The sequence below is a fragment of the Pelophylax lessonae genome (assembly GCF_965119305.1).
Source record: "Pelophylax lessonae genome assembly, chromosome: 2".
Taxonomy (NCBI): Eukaryota; Metazoa; Chordata; class Amphibia; order Anura; family Ranidae; genus Pelophylax; species Pelophylax lessonae.
The window spans coordinates 565788155-565812796 of NC_138769.1; the positions used below are offsets into that span (position 1 = coordinate 565788155).

The following is a 24642-nucleotide window of genomic DNA, read 5'->3' on the forward strand; positions in this document are numbered from 1 at the left end:
CTGGCTGTGGAATGCAATGTCATCAGGGCAAATCTGGATAAAATTAGGGGCAGACTCTCTGAGACAGTGTCTGATTTCCACCACAGAAGATCTTACTGCCCAACATGATGCTGCCCTTCACACATTACAACGAAACCCTGGTGGCTAAATCTGATGATGCAGAAAACCGCCTTAAGAGCAACTTCAAAGTCCTAGGCCTTCCAGAGGGGGCGGAGGGGGGGGGGGGGTCACTCAGCGGAGTTGCGGAGGCCTTCTTTAAGACCCTTCTCAATCTGACCGAGGTCCCCCCAAAATATGTGGTGCAGAGGGCCCACAGAATTCCAACCAGCCGCAGCACACCTGGGGCTCAACCATGGCTTTTCCTGGTGAAGTTCCTCAATTACAGAGGCCGTGACTGCATCCTTAGTGAGGCCCGCAAGCATCCCCTCTCTCTTATGAGCACACGGCAGTGCATCTTTATCTTGATTTCTCAGTGGAATTGCAAAGGCATCGCTAGACCTTCACAGATGTCAGAAGACGACTTGAACGGGACAATAAATACTCCATGCTCTACCCAAGTCACCTCCGGGTACAACATGGCAGATCGGTGAAGTTTTTCGAATCCCCTGACGTGGCTGACACCTGGCTCCTTACCCTACAGTAATCCGTGCGCCCAATTTTCAAGTTGTGCCCATGGAAACTGTTGCCATTCTATGGTCCCTGATTATCAAGTTCCAAGATTGCTGAAGATAAACCCTGTTACAAGGTACAGAGCAGTGCTGATCTACTATAATGGTTATATGCAGGCAGACTTCTCTGACCTGATGCCAGTCATCCTTCACCCACATGGTCACCTTGCAGGACTGCCTGGATGTCTTTTTTGCATCCCCCTATGGCATGTAGGTTGGCCTTCTATATGCTGAGCGTGGGTAAAGTTGTCCATCCTGCTCCTGCGCATTCTTCCTTTAATCGGTGTTGTCCTCTGCTCTGGTAGGTGACGTTTACAGTTCAAATTTTCTACCCCCCTTTTGTCTGGAACTTTGTGGGGTCGTGCGCTACCTTCGTCTGCTGTCCTAGCTCAGACACAACCTGGGCCTTTAAATCCCAGAACTCTAACTCAGTAGACAATTTTTGTTGCCTTTCTTTTTAATGGTTAGGTATTTAAACTGCCTTGGCTTGTTTGTTGGGGAACGCTAAGCAGTAGGTAGTTCTTTTTTTGGTTCTTATTAACCATACACCCACTCCGGATCTACAATCTGCTTCTCCTCCTGATCTGCTGCTACCCTTCCAGGTATGTCCTCAGGCGGTGATGTGTTGGTCTCCTGTCCTCTGCTTCCACATTACTGGAGTTCATCCTGTGTGGCTCCCTCCTGGAGATTCTTGGTCTGTTACAACAACCATGGACATAAAGTTACTTTCCTGGAATATACGTGGCCTGAACCACAAAGTGAAGAGGTCCCTGCTTTTTCAATACCTGCAGTCTCATAAACCACATGTCTTATTTTTGCAAGAGACTCATTTAACAGGTAGTAAAATTCTGGCTCAGAACATGGGTCAAGCAGGGGTTCCATGCCACTTACTCCACTTATGCGAGAGGAGTTGCTATCCTCCTGAATAAGTCACTCCCTTACTTAGTGGAGCAAGTCATTACTGATGGGGGGGGGGTAGATACCTCATATTGATTCTGCAATTGTATGCACAAAGATGGGCATTGGTTACATAGTAGTTGAGGTTGAATAAAGACAACAGTCCATCCAGTTCAACCTATACAGGTGTGTGTGCGTCAGTGGCGTGATCATTTCTCATAACCCTCAATGTTCTGATCTGTGAGATGCACGTCCAAGAGTCTTTTTAAAGTAGCCATACTTCCCGCAGCTACCACCAATTGTGGAAGAGAGTTCCACATTCTCACCGCCCTTACAGTGAAGAACCCCTTTACGCAGCTCAAGGCTCCATTCACACCTGAGCATAACGTTTTCAGGTGTTTTTTATGGGCTTTTTTCAGGCGTTTTGCACCAGTGTTTGGAGGCAGGCATTGACATCTAACAAAAATGCTTGTAATCTGCCAAAAAGAAGCTCATGTACTTTTTTGAGCTTCAGGCGTTTTGCTTCAGGAGACAAAACGCTCAGATTTTAACAGGGGTCATTGAAATGAATGGGATTTTGCTTGTTGGTCGTTTTGAGAATTCAGAGATGAGCGTTTTACGAGCTGAAATACGCTCAGGTGTGAACAGGGCCCAAGGTTAAACCGCCTCTCCTCTAATCTCATTGTGTGGCCATGTGTCTTCTTGCACTACTTAAGACTAAATAGTTTTCCCCTATGCTGGGATCACCATTGAGGTATTTGTAAATCACTATCATGTCCCCTATCAGGCGTCTCCTGTCCATGGAGAACAAATTAAGCGCTTGCAATCACTACTCGTAATTAAGGTCCTCCAATCCCCTAATTAATTTAGTTGCCCTTCTTTGGACTCTCTCCAGTTCCAGCACATCCCTTCTGAGGATTGGCGACCAGAACTGGACAGAATACTCCAGGTGTGGGCTGACCAGGGTTTTATAAAGTGGCAGTATTATAGCTTTATTTCTGGAATATATCCCCTTCCTTATGCATGCTAATATTCTGCCGGCTTTGACAGCTGCAGCTTGACATTGCATGCTATTGCTTAGTCTATCTTCTACTAGAACCCCCAAATCCTTCTCCATCCTGGATTCCCCCAGAGGTCCCCCCCCCCCCCAGAGCATAATTTGCGTTTATAGTTTTTGCCCCCAAGTGCAATACCTTACATTTCTCTGCATTAAACCTCATTTGCCATGTAGTCGCCCACTCCTTTATTTTGTTTAGGTCATTCTGTAAGATTTCTATGTCTTGATGAGAAGTTATTGCCCTGCCTACTTTTGTGTCATCCGCAAAAACCGAGATTGAGCTAAAGATTGATTCCGTCCTCTAGGCTATTGATGAATAAATTGAACAAAATTGGTCCCAGGACTGAGCCTTGGGGGACCCCACATACCACTCCAGACCAGTTTGAGCATGCGTTATTTATTTATCACCACCCTTTGGATACGCCCATGTAACCAGTTTTCTATACAAGAACAAACCTTGTAGATTAAGCGTTTGTGGGGAACTGTGTCGAATGCATTAGCAAAATCCAGATACACCACATCCACAGGTCTCCCCCTATCTAGCTCACAGCTCACCTCCTCATAAAATTTTAAAAGATTGGGTTGGCATTAATGATTAATGTATATGTCCCCCCACCCACTTTGATTACACCATCCTTTACCAGATATATACCAAATTAGCTCCTCTCCAGGTACAGTATCTAATCCTTCAACGCTATTCTGGAAAATACGCTAGACACATCCAACCCAACCAGAGCTATTCCCCTGGCTTTGGCTGTCTGGGCAGATGTTCTCAATTTGCAAGAAATTTGGCGGTGGAAGCATCCGGGTCAATTTTATTCTCATGTTTCGAGTAACCCATAAATCAGATTCTCGTATCAATTTAATGTTTGGATCTGCCTCAGCCCTCTCCTGTGTTCTCGCGGCCTCCTATCTCCCTGCAGGTCTTTCAGACCACTCCCCTCTCTAAATATGGCTATCTTTATGTAAGAGCAGGGACCCAGGATGTTGGAGACTGGCGCCACATTGGATTGGGACCCCAAGGTTCAGGAAATGGTATTCCCTAAAATTTCTTAATATAGGCAAAACAGTGAGGATTCCTCCTCCCTTGATGTGGTGTAAGAGGCATGCAAGGCTCATGCTAGAGGTGAATACATTTCCTCTAATAAGGCTCTGCACCATGATGCAATGCTCTTCCTTTAGACCAGGGTTGGGGAACCTTTTTTCTGCCAAGGGCCATTTGGGTATTTATAAAATCATTCGGGGGCCGTACAAAATGATCACCTTAAAAATTAGCCTGTTATATTTGGTCAAACATTTAATTAACTCACCCCTAATGTGAGGGCTGCAACTGCTTCTATTTGGTGAGGTGTGTGATGTTAGCTGGTATTGATGATGATGCTACTCGCAACTGGTTTTTCAGGTTTGCATCAGTCAGTCTGGAGCGCAGTCGACTTTTGTGGTGGTAAGTTTTGAAAAGAACTGCTGGTGGGCACTGCTGGTTGGTACTGTTGGTGGGTATAGCTGGCTGGTACTGCTGGTGGGTACAGCTGGCTGGTACTGCTGTGGGTACTGCTGGCTCAGGCTGGTACTGCTGTAGGTACTGCTGGCTCAGGCTGGTACTGCTGTGGGTACTGCTGACTCAGGCTGGTACTGTGCTGTAGGTACTGCTGTGGGTACTGCTGGCTGGTACTGTGCTGTGGGTACTGCTGGCTGGTACTGCTGGCTTAGGCTGGAACTGCTGGCTTAGGCTGGTACTGCTGGCTCAGGCTGGTACTGCTGGCTGGTACTGTGCTGTAGGTACTGCTGGCTGATACTGTTGTGGGTACTGCTGGCTCTAGGTGGTACTGCTGTGGGTACTGCTGGCTCTGGCTTTTACTGCTGGTTCTGCTGTGGGTACTGCTGCTTCTGGCTGGTACTTCTGTGTGTACTGCTGGTTCTGGCTGGTACTGCTGTGTGTGCTGCTGGCGGGAAATGCTGGCTAGGAGAAGTGTAGCAGTGCCATGCTGGAGGAAGAGGTGATGTTTCCTGTATTGGTCACAGGCGGAGTGCATTTGATATCACTGCTCCTGTGACTCACTCAGTCTGTCAGAACGGAGCCGGAAATATACATGAAACATCAGCTCCATTCTGACAGATCAGCTGAGAGACAAAGACTCACCTGCACAGGGGGCCGGACCAGATGAATTTGCGGGCCGCATACGGCCCCTGAACTGTAGGTTCCCCACCCCTGCTTTAGACCTTTATCACTTCTAAATTAAGACCTAAAGATTTTCACCAAAGCACTAGCCAACAGGATAATGCACGGGTTACCATCAATCATCAACATTGACTAAACTGGCTTTATGCCTGGCAAATCCACGGATGTTACTATCCGCAGGGTTTTCGCACATCTCCAGCTTCAGCCTGAAGAGACTGCCTCGAGAGTCTTCGTAGCCTTTGATATCGATAAGGCTTTCGACACAGTCCGATGGGGTTACTCGATGCAGGTGTTAGAGCTCTTTGGTTTCGACCCGGTCTTTCGGATGTGGATTGAGATATTATACAAAGTCCCTGTAGCTAGCATTAAGCTGAATGGCAAGTTCTCATCTCCCTTTTCCGATCCAGAAGGGGACGAAGCAGGGGTGACCTCGCAGACCACTCGAGGCAAACAACTGGAACAGCGTGAGTCAGAGGTCTCAGAATGCAGATGATTTAATTCTCTTTCTACAGGATCCTGGCCCTTTACTTTCGGAAGCACTACAGATCCTGGACTGCTTTGTGGCCCTTTCGGGTCTACATACTAAGTGGGGTAAATCCCTTGTGTTACTGAGGCTACTGTGGGGCTAAAAGGTTGGCTGACCCCAATTCTTCTTTGCAATGGGCAAAAACTATTAAATATTTATGGATCAATATTTCTCCCAACACTAAGGATTTTAGACATCCTAATTTGTCCCCAGGTCCTCAGTGGTGTAAACAGAGATTGAAAGCCTGGTCACATCTCCCTTTATCCCTTATCAGGAGAATTTGATTAAAATGAAAATCCTCCCAGTTCTATTATGCAGTCTTAGGCACGCCTCAGAGTAGCTACCAAAATCCTTTTTTAACCACTTTACCACTAGAGCATTTTGCGGTCTTACGTCTGGGCCACTTTTTGCGATTCGGCGCTGTGCGAATTTAACTGACAATTGCGCGGTCGTGCGACGCCGTACCCAAACGAAATTGACGTCCTTTTTTTCCCACAAACAGAGCTTTCTTTTGGTGGTATTTGATCACCTGTGCGATTTTTACTTTTTGCGCTATAAACAAAAAAAGAGCATTTTGAAAAAATAACAATATTTTTAACATTTTTTTATATGAAATTCCCCCCAAAAAAGATGTAAAAAACAATTTTTTTAAAAATTTTTGGCCAATTTGTTTTCTGCTACCCATGTTTGGTAAAAAAAAAAAAAAAAAAAAAAAAAATCACAATAAGCGTATTTTGATTGGTTTGCGCAAAAGTTATTGCGTTTACTAACAAAAAGGGAAAGATTTGTCAATTTTGGTGTTTTTTTTTTTTTTTTAACGAGTAATGGGGGCAATCTGCGATTTTTTTTGCGGGACTGCGACATTGCGGCGGATAGATCGGACCCTTGACTGACATTTTTGACACTTTTGGGGGTACCAGTGACATTACTGCAGTAATCAGTGCTATAAATATGCACTGTTACTGTAAAAATGACACTGGCAGGGAAGGGGTTAATTTTATTGGGGAGGGAGGGGTTAATGTATGCCTAGTGCTTACTAACGTGTGGGGGGGGGAGGTGACTGTGTGAGACAGGGACAGATCGGATGTCCAGCTATGTTGAACACTCCGATCTGTCACTCCCTGTCACTGAGGAGATCCGCCCGCTTGTGTTTACACAGGCGGGCGGATCTCCACACTAGATCCCCGACGATCGGGGCAGAGCAGCGGCGATCCTGACCAGCTAGATTTAGCAGGAAAGTTATGCAGACCTTGCATGCAAGGGGGTTTGGCTTGCTCAGACTTATACCTATTTGGCAGCCATGCTTACCCACGCTCATAACTGGCTCATCTCTGATGACACAAATGCCTCAGTAGTATTAGAAGCTGCGTATTCAGGATCCTAGGAGACCCTCCGTAATCTCCTCTACAGGGGTCTGAGAGTCTCTCACCCGCCCCCACAGCCACTTTGAGGGCAGTTATTAAGGCCTGGCATGCTGTCAATACTAAACTCAATATAGTGAGGGGTAAGAGATAACCCATCAACTTCGCTTTGGTTCAATCCCAAGCTACTGGAATTTCATTCCTTACCAAACCCGGGTCTCTGGGCTGCTAAAGGAATCAGATACCTTTCAGATTCTTGCGATGAGAGTGCACTATTTACATTTGATAGGTTGAAAGATAAATTTACACTGCCTAATGCTTTCTTCCGATTCCTGCAACTCCGACAAGCCTATGCATCGCAATTTGGGTCCTCTGTTTATATTGGAACAGGATGATTTGGAGGATCTCCTCCAGGACGACAGAATTTATTTTACACCACAACGACTACATCGTATATACCCTAATTCCTCTTCATGCAGTTGGAGATGCTCTAGTGACCCTGCTGGATTTGCCCATATCTTTTGGGAGTGCCCTAAGATTAGTAGCTATTGGCGGAAAATGACCCAGTTAATGTCTACCCTGACATTTATACATGTCCCTGTAAAACTTGGCATTTGCCTCCTGGGTTTAGTTGACTGTCTGGCAGTTAGTAGGGCGATGCATACTCTTTTGGGTCTCTTAATATTTTATGCCAGGAAGGCAATAGTGCTCAAGTGGAGATTTAGACACCGCCCAAAATCTGCCCTTCTGGATGTGTTTAATCAATGAGGTTGTACTTCTATACAAAGCTACTTATTTGTCCCGGGGTTGCCCTAGAAAATTTGAGAAGGTCTGGCACTTGTGGACAGAATCAGAGTGTACAACAGATGATCAGCAGTCAACAGACTGAATTCATTCCTCCCTGATAAGGTTTAGTTTATATGAATGAATTTACTCCTCTGCAGGGACTCACATTTCATTTGTTCAAGTAAGATTCTAAACACGAGTTAATATTCTTCCGATACAATATCGTGATAGTTGAGAGGGAACAGGAATCTCCTTATAACTCATCAACCCTTGAAGTGATTTTATAAGAGAATGACAGAACGAGGTGTATGGAAGGTGTGTTGTTTTTCCCCCCTTTTTTTTGTGTTCTATAATAGGGGGTGTTTTTAGCAGTTCTACATTTTTTTGTATTAATTAACCGGGGATTGCCCAAAGGCTATGTTTTGTACATTTAAATTTTTCAATAAAAATTTATTTTCAAAAAATGTCGGACCAAAGTAGTGCAGGGTCTACTCTGAAGTTGTGACTTGAAGTCGCACAGATATGAACGGTACTCATTGGAAATCATGGAGCACGAGCTGTCATGCGATTTTGCAGTCCTAAGTCGTAGGAAAAGTCGCACAAGTGTGAAAAGGGCCTAAAAGAGCAGCAAATAGTAAATTCTATAGGGAGTATGTTATAGGCCTCCTAACAAAAGACGAGGAAGAGTCTCGGCTCCTTTCGCTGACTCAAATGGTTGGGAAGCATATTGTTATGGGTGACTATCCTGATATTAACTGAGGAAATGGAACTGCTAAGTCCACATAAGCTTGCCATTTCTTAAACGTTTTGCAGGGTAATTTCATGCAACAGATGACGGAAGCCTCAACAAGGAAAAATGCTCTGTTGGATCTATTAATTTCAAACACAGAGCTTATTACAGATGTGTAGGTTAGATTAAATTTCAGATAAGTTACAGGAAAGAAAAGCATTTTCTTATTCCAAATTTAAAAAAATAAACAGAGATCCTTACTGCATGGTACCAAATGTTTGCAACAAAGAGCACACTAGGTAAGTGGGAGTGATTTAAAATGAATTAAACAAGTGCATTAGTAGTATTTCACTTGGTAACAAACAAAAATAAAATTCTAGTGTTAAAAAAAAAAATCTAAATTAAAAACAGCCCATCAATCGACTTCTCACGAACAGGCTTGTTGGGAAAAATGTTCTTGATTATTGCTGATCAGTGTATGCTGAAGACGGAGGAGTCCTGCTGTCAGAATACAATAACACAGTGAGGAGGATTGCCTCATCTAGAATGTGTGGACGGAGGAATTGGTTCCTTTAGCCTGCTGGGGCCAGCTTTGGTCTCCAGGTTATAATCTACCCTTTGTCTCAAAAGTTCCCTTTCCTTAGCTTCTCCTCTCTATAACAAGGCTATCCTTGAACTGTGTTGCAAGATAACTTACATGTGTTTTGCAAGTTCTTTTCTACTGCCCCAGTCTAACTTTGCCTCTGAGAACTTGGAATTGATCTTGCAAATCAGAAGCGGTAACCGTTTGGTGTCATCTTCTTTTTTTCTTTATATTTCTTTATTATTTTCCAAAAACATTGTATACATAATGCATCTACTTCAATAAAAAAGAAAACATACAAAACCAGTATACATTAACCACTCCCTTAACTGTACCCCATTTTATCCTCCCCCCTCCTCCTCCTACCCTTCCCACCTCACCCCCCTCCCCTCCTCGCTTTCTTTCATATATTCTGTACCTCCTAAAAACTCTAAATTCCCTCCTCCCCTCTCCTCAACTCAGTATTTCCCCTAGTTTTTTTTATACTTCTTCCAGCTATCCCAAATACCTAAACCCCTCCTCATCTCATCCTCCCCATCACTCCCTAAATATTCTAATTTTCTCATTTCCTCCACCTTCTTAATCAATTCACCTATAGTTGGAGCCTCTTCCCTTTGCCAATGTAGAGGTATTAAACTTTTTGCTACGTTCATTAAATAAGGAATTAACGTTTTATATTGTTTTACTGAGCCTTTTATACCATGGAATAAACCGTACCATGGTTCTTCTGGTACCTCTATATTTCTAATCTTCTTAATTTGATCTAACACTCCCTTCCAATATTTTTTTCATTTTTGGGCAATCCCACCATATATGTGACATTGTTCCCAACACCTTGCATCCCCGCCAACAATGTGGCAACTTCCCAATCTGATACTTATGTATTTTATCTGGTGTATTTTACCACCTGGATATACATTTATAATTCATTTCAGCTGTATTAATATCCACTGCCGAGCCATGTACCATACTCATGCTTTTTTCTAATTGGTAATCTTCACCCCTTGTTCCCAATTCCTTTTCCCATTTTTCTATGTATGGCGGTACTGCCGGTTCCATTGCTGCCAACAAAATTTTATATATATTAGAAATACTATTCTTTGCATCCTCTGAGACACAGATATGTTCAAAGGGAAGCAGTTCTTTCTCTGATCTAACTGGTTGTGGCAACGATGCAACAAAATGTGTCAACTGGCAGTATCGCCATTCATCCAACTTCGAATTCTTTTTTTTTTTGCTCTAAATCTAATAGTATACACACTTTTCCTTTTTCCATTATATCCTTTAACCGTGCATCGTCATCCCCTATCCATTTCCCATATAACTTCCCCTCTCCTGGTGGAAATTTTTTTTTTCCCTTAGTGGGATTAACGGTGAATTGTATTTCCAATTTTCTTTTTTGTGAATTAAATCCCAAATTTGAAGTTCCTGAAATGTTATTGTGTGTGCCCCTTTGTATCTAGTCTTCTATATTGTGCGGGAATCCAAATATTTTTTCCTAACTGTGCTTTACTAAAAGTGCCTTCTAATTTCACTCAACTTTTATCACTTTTCATCTTACCCCATTCCAGAACCCGTGTAAGTACTGTCGCGTAGTAATATTTTTTTAAAGTCTGGTACTGCTAGGCCCCCTTGCATTTTATCTTTAATTAATACAGCATATTGAATTCTAGTTTTTTTTTCTCCCATATAAACCTTGTTATAAGAGATTTCAAGGTCTTGAAATATGTCTGGGGTATTGGTATCATTTGAAACTTCTAAGTTATCTTTGGTAGAATTGCCATCTTTATAATATTTATTCATCCTATCCATGACAGGGGACGTGTTGCCAGTTTTTTTTATTTATGTTCTTATGTCATTTAATAATGGGATATAATTTGCTTTATATAATTTCTCAGGTGATGTTATTTTTATTCCTAGGTATTTTAAATCTGTTTTTTCCATACAAAAGGGAATTCCCATTGTAGGTCCCCTTCTTCCTGTTTGCTCACATTTATATTCAGGATCTTCAATTTTGTAGGGTTAATTTTTAAATTAGATAATTCACCATAATATGTCAGTGTTTTCATCAAATTTGGTAAAGTTATCCTTGGATTGGAGATGTAGAGCAAAATGTCATCCACATAAGCCGCTACTTTATGCTCTACGTCTCCAACCTCTATACCCCTTATGTCCGGGCTATTCCTTATCGCCAAAGGTTACAGAGATAGGAGAAACAAAAATCGGCAAGAGGGGGCATCCCTGGCTCGTTCCATTACACATTTTGAATGGTTCTGAAAGGCTCCCATTGATTCTTACTCTTGCTGTAGGGTGACTATATAACGATCTTATCCAAGCCATCATCCTCGGTCCTATTGCTATCCCCTCCAAAGTTCTTCTCATAAATTCCCAGTTGACCCTGTAAAATGCTTTTTCAGCATCTATTGACAGTATCAAACCTGGGGGCTTATTCTTTGCCATTTGATGCAGTAAATGTATTGTTCTTACCCCATTGTCCTTCCCCTGTCTCCCTGGGATAAATCCTGCTTGATCACTATGAACCCATTCCGGCATTAATCCCTTCATCCTTGTGGCTAAGATTTTTGTAAATAATTTTATATCTACATTTAGGAGAGAGATCGGTCTATAGCTTGAACATAATGTTGCATCCTTCTCTTCTTTTAGTATAATTGTAATGAAGGCTAAGATGGCTTCTTTCCTCATCTCTTAACAAGCCCCTAGTCCGTTTATGTATTCCCTAAATTTTGGAATCAAAATCTTTTTAAACCTTTTGTAATAGGCAATAGTAAAACCATCTGGTCCTGGGCTCTTTCCTAATGCAGTATTCTTTAAGGCCAATCCTATCCTTCTAATCTTGCTAGTTTACCTTCCTGTACTATGGGCATCTTTGCTTCTTTCAAATACTCCTTTATTTTCTTTGTTATATTTAATTCACTTTATTGTTTCCCCTCTCTTTTTACGGCGTATATTCTCCCATAATATTTTTGGAACTCTCTGGCTATTACAGTCGTAGATTGAACCATCTCCCCGTTACCGCTTTTTATCTGCTCTATAAAATTAGTTGATTTTTTTTTTTTAGGGTCTTTGCTAGGTTTTTCCGATTTTATTTCCCCACTGATATCTTTCTTTGACTATTCTATTGAACGCCTGTCTGATCTCTTGTTGCAGCAGCTCTTTTAATTCATCTCTTTTTATTACGAGAGTATGATGGGCCTCTGCATCCTTTCTTCTCTTATGATGTTGTTCCAGTTCATATATCTCTTTTATTAATCTATCCTTGTTTTTTGTTCTTTCCTTTTTTCTTGGGCTCCTTTAGATATTAAAATACCTCAAATATATGCTTTATGTGTCTCCCATATTATATCTTTTGAAATCTCCTCTGTCTCATTTATTTCAAAATATAGTTCAAGCTCTTTTTCTATTTCTTCTCCCAGCTCTTTATCGGTTATTAATTCCTCATTTAGTCTCCATGCATTCATTTTGAGTGGTCTCCCTGGTGTTTAAATCCTCATGGTTACCGGCGCATGGTCTGACCATGTTTTTATTTAAATTTTTGTCTTGATCACCGACTCTATTAATCTATGATCGATCACCATATAGTCGATCCTTGAGTATGTCCCATGTACAGTGGAATAGTATGTGTAATCACGTATTTTTGGGTGCAGTGTACACTCCATATATCTGACATTTGACATTGATATTCTTGACATTGACCTTCTTTATCATCTTCAACTGGGAATTCATATTCTCCTGTACTTGGGAGGTGCTGTCCACTTCTGGATCAAGACAAAAATTAAAGTCGCCCCCCATGATCACATATCCTTTTTTAAATTCCATCAATTTACCCATCATCCTCCCCAAATATCCTATTGGGTTTGTATTAGGGGCATATACCGTATTTATCGGCGTATAAGACGCACCGGCGTATAACACGCACCTTCATTTTAGGAAGGAAGTTTTAGGAAAGAAAGATTTTAAACAATTAAAAATAATAGTACACAGCCCCTTTTCATTATATAGCCCCCCTTTACATTACACAGTTACCCCCATGCAAAGTAAATATCCCCTTTTATTATAACCCCCTTTACACTGCACAGCCCCCCTCCACTCCCAGGAGACCCCCAGTCTCCTGGGACAGCCCCAACAACTCATAGAAAACTGAATAAATAAAATAAAGTCCATATGAAATGTATATAGAAAAGATGTCCAACACCAGTGTGAAAGAGCAGTTAGCACACAGCAGTCACCCTGTGGGAGTTCAGGCAGTTTACCGGACGTATATGACCCTCAATCAGAGTGATCACATAAGGCAGAGATATAGCAACATCAGGCAGCAGATGAACAAATGGATACCAGCTTGTATTGCAGATGAATCAATGAACAAGCATGTAAATCTATGCCTCTAAATACCTTGTTAGCGCCGATCATTCATATCCGATCATGTGACCGCTGTCCTCCTCCTGTGACGTTTAATGGCAGGCATGTGATCGCTCTCCTCCTCCAATCTGAAGCTAGGAGGAGGAGCGGGAGGAGGAGAGCAGACAGAGAGAGAAGGAAGCTTACAAGGTATTTAGAGGCACTGCTTTTAAGTGACAGTAATGTGATGTGATGTGATGTAGAAAGGATCTATAAAAAGGGGCTGGCGGTGGATTTTTATTAACTGCAGGGTAAGCTGGCAGGGCTGTCCCAGGGCCAGGAGAGGTGGGGCGGCCAGCCTAACACCTCTCCTCTGGACTGCCGATCCCTGCCCCCCCCCCCCTCCCCCGCACGTTGTTAAAAAAAAAAAAAAAATATCGGTGTATAACACGCACCCATTGTTTGCACTATATATTCAGGGGAAAAAGTGCGTGTTATACGCTGATAAATACGGTACATTCACCAATGTGCCTTCCCAATTCTGTAATTTCCCCTTCAAAAAACGGTATCTCCCTTCCGGGTTCACCCTCCTTTCCACTAAGGAGAAAGCTCACCCCTCTTGCCAAACCAATGGCCACCCCTTTTGCTTTTTGTGTTGTGGAATCTGCATAATACCATGTGGGTGGTCCCTTGAGTATAGCCTTATATTTGATGAATGTGAAATATGGGTCTCTTGAAGGAATACTATGTCAGCAGCCAGATGTTTACCTTCAAGATTTTATGTTTCCGATGAGTTCATTCCTCTAACATTATACGTTACAAAATTTATTGCTGTCATTTGTAATATTCTCTTCTACTCTACCAATTCTTCCACCCAAAAAGTCTCCCTCTTCTTCTCTTCCTACTCCCCCACCTCCAGCATATATCTGAGAAGTTGTAAATAGAGTACATGGGAAGGAGGAGAGAAAAAATGAAAAAGGAGAAAAGGAAAAACAGAGAAAAAGGAAAGGTTGGTGTCATCTTCTACCTGAACTAGAAAGAGAAAAAATGGCCCAGATGGGACTTTAATTGATAGCAATTATATATTGCCTATAGATCGGCACCATGGTCCTGCTATTCATGTGCACTCACCACTCCTGTGGCGTCCACATCTATATGCAGAGATTACTATCCTTGGTTGTGACTGTTGGCCAAATCCTGGCTGCTTCCACTGGATATGCACATGCTGTCGGCGTGTGCTTGCCCAAACCATTACATGGTGTTCGGAACAACGACCCTTCTGCAGTGGATGCAGGCTCCCAGGTGAGGAATGGCATGGACACAACACACTCCTATTTCAGCATAGCACTCCTTGATGCTGCTTTTGGGCTTCATCTTATCACACAGTCTGCCAATTGTTCACTCATTTCTCACTAAATTTTGTTCATTCCTTTATCCATGAGACCTCAGTCACCTCTTGACTTTTCCTTTTTCTCCCCCTCCTTTTCTCACGGTTACAACACCCCAATCCTGGGATTTCATACCATTCATTTAATTTTCTGGGTTCTCATACTTGCACCACCTGGACATACTTTGATACACATTATCCTCTGATTGTGTCATTACCCTTGCTACTAGCACATACAATTTTATACTCTGACATATCAGTTATATAGTTCTCAGTTGCAATGGTAGAACCCAGTGAAATATATTTCCTTCCCCTACCTTTTCATCTTCCATACATTGTTGTTGTCCCCCTTTTTATTATTCGATCACATTTAGACAAGCATATTTTGTCACATTTTTCTAGGTTTGGACTGGCTATTATTAATTGATACATTGTATCTCCCACACTCTGATACTCGTTCACCTTTCTATCTTCCACACTTCGCTGTTATCCCTCTTCTGATCACATTCAGACAAGCACACTCTGCGATTTTAGTTCACTTTCTTTTGGGTTTGGTTTGGCCTTTGCACTTGCCTTGTGCTATATATTCATATCCTTTCTGCCTACTACTAAGTGATACATTGTACTTCTTATACTCTGATATAAAATACCTACATTTTTCTACTCAGTGCTACGTTATGAAACATGCTCAGACATTATTTACCACAAGTGTCCTAGCCTGGCTTCCCGTCTCATTGCCGTGGACTCATGTTCCTTCAGCTCCCGGGTCAGACAATTAGCGCACCCACCATATGGCAATGTTGCTTTTACTAGTGAAATATGGCTCCAATGAAGTATGGTTTCCCCACTTGGGTCATACAATTGTTGAAAATCCATACTTGCTGATTTATCCCCAACATCTATTGGTTTTTGACATTACATACAAGTCTTTTATTCCTTTGACAGGTTTACCTGTATATACTCCTGATGAGTGGGCTACAGACCCACGAAACGCGTCAAGTTTTCTACTATGTTGTACAATATATTTAAGACAATTTTGTTTGTATCCTGCTCACTCCATGTTATATGATTTTTTATATCAATATTGCTGTTGTTTTTTACTCATTAAAATCTACTTTTAGGCATCAGGGACTCATGCATCCACTTCAATTAAAGTCCCATCTGGGCCATTTTTCTCTTTCTTGCTTGATTTAGGGATGGAAGTGGATGTAATAGACAACATCAGACCATTTCCCAGTTTCTACCTGAACTAAATCTATGTTTCACCATCAGATACATCTTTAGGACAATTTTGGCAGGATTAAGGTGAACAGTGATAACTGCATATTACAAGAGTAATTTAGATTTTAGGTACCAGGGAAGGACAGAGTTGGGGAGGAGTATATGATTTGACTAGCCAACAATGCACTGATCCTTTCCTGCACGGAAGTGAGGAGGTATATGTGGCAGGAAAATGGCAGCAGTCACAATCATGGCACAACAAGCATTAGCACTGTGCAAACATGTGGTTAAGTGTATGTACAGCGCAAATACACAGCATTATTTTTTAAAGTCCAACTCTGGGGAAAAAGTAAAATTATCCCTTGCAGTGGGGCTGCCCCTACAATACATTTGTTAAAAGCTTGCTTTGTTTAGAGGTGAGGTGTAATACGTTTACTTATCCGATCCTCCACTTTTCTGGCAGATGGTGCTCCCCAACGGTCTGGCAGTAGACTGTCACTTGGCCTCTTGACGACATCAGGACAGCGCTGGAGCGCGGGGGAGGAGACAATGTGGGATTGGTCTAGCAGAAGGGTGAAGCGGAGGATTGGGTATGCAAGTCTTCATTTATTGTTCCCCTAGACATAAACTTGCAAATAGCCCTTGAAGTGCTGGCACAGCCCCACTTCAAGGGTTAATTTTTTAGTTGAGAGGAGTTGGGCTTAAAATATTTTTACATTAGCTTTATTAAGAAACAATAGCAAGGTTAAATCAATTTTGCATAAGTATGTTTTGCTTACCAAGGCAATCAGGTTCTTTGTGGTAGATATCTCCCTCCAGGTACCCCAAGGCACTGCATGTTGCTAACAGTTCACAATTCATCATGTACAAGTCCATAAATTTCTTGCCACGTTAAAAAAAAAACTGTGGGTCTCTCAGCTGTTGAATTGAAAAGTACATTAAAAGAGTTAGAAGGCATATAAACATGTAAAAGGAAAAACGATTTAAACAAAAATGTTCAAAACAATTTCAGCTCTCTCTGATCCAAACACAACAATAGCTGAGATAGTAGGAGCTAACCTATAGGAGCTATGTATTGACTTGTAAAGACTGTTGTATCAGATATTTTTTTTAGCTAAACACACAGTATATATACATATTTTGGATGATTTTACATGTCAAATTGTAATTTTGTTCAGCCAGTACTGTGATCCAGGGATCTGAGGGGATAGCAAGAGCCTACACCTCTCCTGCACACTACAATACTACATTTGGACAATACAGCTTTCCAGAGTCAACCTCAACAATGAAGCAGCAGCATCCCTCCCAGATCTGTAAAAGTGAAGTACAAATAACATAAAAGTGAATGTCCTTCCTAATCCGTACAAAAATGCACTCCAACAAAAAAAAGTAAAATGTTGACTCTCTGTATACACTGCAAGTGTTTAAGTCCCTGCTGACAAAATGGGACAAAATTATTGGTACAAAAAAAGAGATATGACTGATCCCCACTGGTAACGATCGTGATAAACTATGGCCTGAAGGAGGAGCACATGCGCCGCAAAATCGTCGCCTAGGAGAGGCCTGAAGGAGCGCATGCTCTGCAAACGCATCGCCTAGGAGATCTCCCTTCACCTGGAAGTGATATCAGGACGACCCGTGCAAGCGCCCCACTGTTCTAGGAAGTGGCGGCATCCACTGGCCGCATCCTCCCGAGGCTAAGTCGCTGAGGCCATGCTGACTCTGCTTTGCCAAATAGGGATATCTTGCAGCGCCGTTTCAATGCCAAACAAGTACATTTCTTCTAAAATTAAAAAACAAAAAAACAAAAAACAAATTCTACATTTTTCTTGTTTACATTTCTACTAAGCTGTTACTAAGCTTAATTTACTACACTAAGATGGCAATGGAGATTGAAGTCCCTGCTGAACCTGCCCAGATTCTAACCATGTATGGGCAAGCTGATTGTATTCCAGTTGAATGATCGATCAACATGGGTACAACAAGCATATCAGATTTTTTCACAAACAGTTACTGCCAGCAGCTATAGCTGCTAGCAGTAACCATTGTATTCTGCTGGCCGGGAATGCTCTCCGCGCCTCCTGCTTCTAGAATACAATAGTGCAGCAGGAGGTATTCCCCCATCAACAATGGCTGTGTTGATAGGGGGGCTGAGAGATTTTGTTTCCTTACACCCGTGGTAGAAGGAAAGAAAAATGATATCATCTATGGCCAGCCCAAGGAATGCCCCAAGAAAATATGACTGCTTTCCTACGAAACTGAATGGGTGCTTTCCTTTCAGCACTAGGAGCTGTTCTTTCTACCTAGTACAAAGACAGGACTGATTATAGCTGTGAGTTTCAGGCAAACAGGGAGGGATGGGTGCAATAAATTTAAAACAGCTGACGGGTTGCTTTAAAAACACTGCAATAACATTCTTACCTGATAAAGATCACTTCTTGGCTGATGGGCAATATCCTAAGATCAGACTGTCCTGTAAATAAAATAAATAAAAAACAAATGATAAAAACAGAGCAAAATATATATTCTACTATCGAGCTTGAGGGAAAAAATAAATAAAAAAAAAAAGATAACCCATTACAGCTGGTCTTTCAAAGGAATACATTTTCAGTTTTTTTTTTTTTTTATTATTGCAACTTACTGTATGCATAATAAGGTTATATATTTATTCTTAATAGTTTTACCTTGTCTCACACATTAACTGGAGTGTCAGGGACTGCTGCTGTAGGTCACCATCAGAAGACAGGGAAATAGCAGGCCTTAAAATGCACAGTTGACCATTAGTTCACTACTTTACTACCAAAGGATTTTTAAGTCTATTCAGTACCTCTTGTTATTCAGATATTAGCACCACATTGCATAGCCAGGAAGATTACTCTGCGCTTCCTGGGGCTCCCTTTCCTACTGGTTATACAAAGAAGATGGGGCTTCAATGCCCATTCAGCAGGCTACAGTGAAAAAAATTCTGACAGCTCCACCCCCAACATATGCTGTTCATTTTGTCTAGGGGAGGCAATATAGATGAATACTTACCATGCACCTCTGCCCGTGTCCACCTTTGTGCCAGACTTCTACTCTCAGGTATCATATAACAATTCAGCATAGCTGAACAACAAGTAATGACACAACAAGGGTCCAGACACACAGCCAGAGGGGATCCCCTAGACTAAACAAGCACTATATCCACTATATAAGGTTGGCTGGGTAGCGGTAGCGTGATGACGCTATGCGGTCCAAACTGGCGCGTTTCGTCACGTCTGAAGACGTCACCGGATGTGACGAAACGCGTCAGTTTGGACCGCATAACGTCATCACGCTACCCTGGGTGGAACGCAAGCCGGAAGTAAGCCCGTTGATTCCGCGAGAAGGACGCGCAGCCCGCAAGGCTGACCACCAGGGAGTGTTTTATACTTTGCTTTCATGTTCGGAACCCTATGTATGGGTAATAAACTTATTAAAAAAGAATAGTGCACACATGCAAAAGAAATGACTATCAAATATGGAGACAATCCATAAATAAAAATGGGGATTTAGTCCCACCATATGGCCATATCGTGCTCAAGCCCTCCAAGGGTTAGAGAGGCTGGATTCACCCCTTTTTTATGGATAGTGTAGGACCCACTGATAATGGGGTACTTTGACACAGTGGTGGGCTTGAGCAGGATATGGCCATATGGTGGGACTAAATCCCCATTTTTATTTATGGCTTGTCTCCATATTTGCACTTACAGGGCAAATACTTTACACACAGCCAAAGCTCTGAATGATCTGTTTCTATTATGAACAACTGATCAGCACCGATTGTTCATTCATAATAGTGACAGATCACTCAGTTTAGAAAGTGTCGGGGCTCTGTGCTGGCTGACCCCACTTACCGAACAGAAATACCCATACAATGGAGCCAAGTGCTATTATACACTTGATCCCCTGGAGGTGGTAAATTAAAAAAGCGGTTCTCCATTCAGAAAAAAATAAAAGTCAGCAACTACAAATCCTGTAGCTGCTGATTTTTAATAACTGGACCTGTCCAGGGATCCAGCGTTGTCCTCAACCGGGCTAGTTCGTCACTCCACCTTCCCAGTGCTGACATTTTATCTGTGGCAGCCAGCTGCCTGCTTTGTGAATGGTCCCGCAATCCTCTGGGACCTGTGATGTGTCCCAGAAGACTGCGGAGAGGGAGAAGGAGAGGAGAACTAGGTACCCCCTCTTCCATGAAAAAAAAAAAAAAAGGCCTGCCAAATGTGGAAGAGGAGGGAGGAGCAAGACAAAGTGGAACGTCCTGTTTTGGGTGAAGCTCTGCTTTAATGAGATTTCTTCTTTGATATCTTTTTTTTTTAAACAAACGTTTATTGGGTTCTGTGCAAAACAACAATACAGATATAGCATAAAAAGGCATATAACAGAGTCATACACAACGGAATGACAAGCAAAATTAACGTATGGGCCCACCAAAGCGGGCGAGGCAAAGTACACAGTAAAAAAAACCTCAGAGCATATGTGAGCAGGTCCTGCCGTAAAGAAAAAAGGAATGAGATGCATAGCAGGGTGCAAGGCAAAGAAAATATAGCATTTCCAAACATAAGTAAATACAACGATGGTCAATAAGTACTAGGAGGAACAGGTGTCCGAGGCCTGGAGCCACCTGTCCCAAATCTTATGGTAGCACTGAGGGCAACCCCTGTTGGCGTAAATAACCTTATGTGGTAAGGATTGGTTAACATCCGTTATCCACATTGCAAGAGTGGGATACGAGGGTTGAATCCATGTGGGTGCAATTAGCTTTCGGGCGCTAAAGAGCATTTCATGTAGGTTCTTCAATATCTTTACATGATCACAGAGCTATACATTTTATTAAAACCTCCATGCAACCATGAGGCTCGGTTCACACTTGTGCGATGCGGGAACGCTGCAAATATGCAGCCTGTTCCCGCATCGCATCCGCACCTCTGGCAGTTCACACTGCCATATGCGATACGCAGGGGGTGTCAATTAAATGTTAACGGCACCCCCAGTTTGATCGCATATCGCAGTGCGATCTGACAGTTCGCACAGAATCGGATCGCACAAGTGTGAAAAATGCCTCCTGTGCTTCTTTGGCACGGATGCAGTGTGAATTCAGCCATACAAAGTGTATGGCTGAAATTTGCACCGCACATGAGATCGCATGTAATGAAGGAGCAGTGCGCTCCGAATTACATGCGATCTCCGCAGCCGCACATATGTGAACCGGCACGAAGTGCAAAAAAAAAAAATTAAAAAACACAGCTCTTTAGATAATGCTTATTTGTTATTAATTTAAAAATGCAAATTACATACTGACAATTGCATAGTTTATGTCACCCTAGCCTTAAAGCGGAGTTCAACTGGCTTTTGTGTTTATTAAAAGTCAGCAGCTACAAAAAAAAATATAGCTGGTGACTTTTAATAAACACACACTCACTTGTCCCACGGTTCAGCGATGCGGCCGGGGGGGGGGGGGGGGGGTGATGGATAGCCTCGGTTCTATCTGTCTTCGCCCCGTGGCGTCGGCATCACTACTGTGGGCACCCGGCTGTGACAGCATGTGGCTTCACAGCCGGGTGCGCACTGCACATGCGCGAGTCGTGCTGCGCGTCGTGACTGGCCAGGCGATCTTCGTGAACCTGTGACATGTCCCAGAAGATTGCATGGAGCCCGAGCCACCTAGGCGGCCCCACTGGAAGTGGGAGTGGGTATCTGTCAAAACTAGGTACCCGCGCCCCCCCCCCCCCCCACCCAAAAAAATGACATGCCAAATGTGGCATGTCAGGGGGTCAGGAGCACTTAAAGTGGAAGTTCCACTTTTGAGTGGAACTCCGTTTTAAAGGCTACCAGGCGATTTTTATTTAGGCTAGTCACAGATGTCTCAGGCTGGGACAGCGCTGAGGAAAGGAAATGCCGATAACCAGCATTTGTTCATTTGATTGTACACAGCTTATCATATGGTAAAGGGGCGCTGTGATTGGCCCTTTATCTCGATCAGCTGTGTTCAAAGGACACAGCGATCACAGAGCACGCATTTCTGGGAGGACATCAATAGACGACCCCCCCCCCCCCCAGAACTGGACAACCACGCTGTAGCCGTCCTTCAGCTATAGTGCGGTAAGCGAGTGGATGCGGACAGCTGAAAAAAATCCAGGCACCAGAATGCAATTTCTAGTCCCTATGTTGACTGGGATTTGTCAAGCCCTGGTTATAGCCCATCCCTTACTCTGTCCAAAATGAAGAAAATGTTTTGCCTTTAGTTCTACTTTAATCCCTCTGCTTTTTCTCTAACCAGAATTGTACAGAGAAAGCATCGCCATTATAGCATTTATGTACTCGCTATCTTGCATTCCTTCAGAATAAGATCAGCTCAAAACTTGCCCGAGATCAACATTTTCATAACAGACTTCTGTAACATTCTTAAAGTGGAGTCCCGGCCTCAAAATTGATAAAATCGATTTGGGGCCATCCGCTTGCTAAGGGGAACCTGAAAAAGAAATGGATACTGGCGATTTTTTTTTTGTCACTTACCTTATTATAGAAGAAAATATACTCACGTTCCTTCCACTTCCTCCCTCTGCGGCCACGGCCCGCGCCGTCACTTCCGGTTTGCGATGACTCCTGGGAGCTGAACGTCATCGCTCCCAGGAATCAATGTGCCTGCACCGGCCCCGCTCGTCACTTCCGGTGCAGGCGCGGCATTCACTGCTAAACAGCTTCTGGGCCTGCAGTGACGAGCGGGGCCGGCGCAGTGCATTGTGGGACTCAGACATCACGGAAGAGGACACGAAGAGGGACGCTGCGGCTTCAGCTGCCCACACCTGAGATGGCAGCGCTGGAGAAGAAATTTTCAAGGTAAGTATTTCTTCTTACAGGTAAGTGCAACCCGGACAGTTCAGAGGCTATCCATTATGGAATGTATTAGCCCTGACTGTCCCGGGGGTATTTTTAGCTCAAATTGACCCCCGAGGCCGGAACTCTGCTTTAACATTACAGTTAGCGAGGTGCGCTTTAATAGAAAGTGGACAGATTTTTCTAAAACATCACAATTCTGTACATTTATGAAATGTGATCTGACATTTCCAGTAGTGACATTCCCAGTAGTGCAGCTCCACTATAGCAGTCGTAGTTACAAAAGATGGGTCAAATAATACATCATTCATAACTTAAGTGTCTGGAGGAAGCCTTTCAATGAAAACTGAAGTTCATGTGTTAAAGGTACTATTCCACAAAGTAAACAATGCTGCTCTTCCACATTGTTCCCTAGATACTTTATAGCCATTCTCAACCAGGGTTCCTCCAGGGGTTGTTAGGGGTTCCTCCAACTGTGGCTGATTGACCTCCCATCTGATGGTGTTCTGATGGATAGTTTCCAAGGCCAAAGCCACTTGACTGAGTCAGCAGCATGACACCAATAATCTTTTTAGCTTTCTGTAAGGGTGGCATTCTGACCGCCACTGCTAGAAGGGCATTCTTCCCACTGACCCCCAGTGAATAGGTTAAACCAGGGGTTCCTTCAGACCTGAAAATTATTTTAGGGTTTTCTCTGGAGGAAAAAGGGAAGTTTAATTAGAGGTACTGTACATGTGACTACACAGATAAGTAGATCTTTGTAGTCTTGTATATGCACAAATAGCAGAAGAATTAAACACAGCATGACAAAGGAAAAGAAAATAGGCAGAACCTAAAGTGGATATTTCAAAAGAAACCCTAGAAAAGGAGCTACATTTTCTATGAATAAAAAATATCGCTCCTTGGAGTATTTTAATTTGAACTTATGTCACATCAGGACCAATCTGTGGTAAAAGCAGAACTGACATTCCCCTGTAAGACATAGCAAGCAAGCTTTTATTGAGAAAAGAAACCGGTCTCTTCTGCAATAAAATGCACCTACCTGCCTGCTCGCTGTCTTCTCCAGCGCTGGTAAACTGAGCTGTGTCATACCCTGCTGACCAATGAAGAGGCCCGAAGACTGGCGCTCAGAGGAAGATGGCAGTGAGGGAGACCTTTGGATAGGTATGTATTCACCCTTTAGTTCCGCTTTAAGATGAATGTCATCAGAGTTTGTTCCTGGGTATCCCCGACATCTGAAATCAAGCGAGGGAGGGAATATGGGCAGAGGGCAGATAGGTCCCATGTAAGATTACATCAAATATTTTGTGTCATGATGTTGCTGGACCACAAACCCAATCTTTAGAATTAAAGAGTAACTCCACTTTTGTTGCAAAAGAAAAAACATTCCCCTCTGGGTGATCTATGTACATTGTAGGGATATTCAACTTTGTTTCAGATTCCTACCTTTTGTTATTCTAAAGAAATAGCTTTTTGTTTGTCTGTGTCCATGTGCTCAGTGAATCTATACGGGCGTGGTTTTATAATCAATCAGCTGCTGCACCTGCAGGGCTCCAATTAGGAAATTGCAGTCTGCATCCCTTTAGACAAGATTTCCCTTTGGGAGCATCTCACCAAAAATGAAATTTGTGTTGCACAGGATGCCAAAAGTCTGACTTTTATCTTAGTGTAGACTTCTGGGAAAATCAGTGAGCCAATCACACAAGCAGGAAATATTTCTGGGGGACGCGTTGTACACAATCTGTGTAGAAAATGCCTCCAGGCTGACATATTGCATTTTACAGAAAATTACAATGCTGCAGATTGAAGAGGAAAGGTCATTTGGATTAAAATTCAACTATAATACGACTTCCTGTCTGGTAACTGTATATGCTATATTTTGATTTTTTTAATTTGCTACTTTTTTCCCCAAGAAATTGGAGTTACCTTTAGATTTAGCCGGACACTAGAAAGCAAAACAAAATGTCTACCATTCCTCACAGGGTGTCATCAGGGCAAAAGGGGTAAAGTGTCACTAAAGGCAAATCTTTATTTTC

General features: G+C 42.7%; 1 protein-coding gene across 1 annotated transcript in view; it reads right to left on the reverse strand.

The window, feature by feature from the left end:
• TIMELESS (timeless circadian regulator) overlaps positions 1 to 16672 on the reverse strand; it is a 135122-nt gene extending 118450 nt beyond the window's left edge. Inside the window, exon 1 of the mRNA XM_082247164.1 lies at positions 16531 to 16672. Coding sequence (XP_082103290.1) covers positions 16531 to 16627 — 97 coding nt within the window. The 5' untranslated portion in view covers positions 16628 to 16672. The remainder of the gene's footprint in view (positions 1 to 16530) is intronic.
• Positions 16673 to 24642: the final 7970 nt, after the last annotated feature.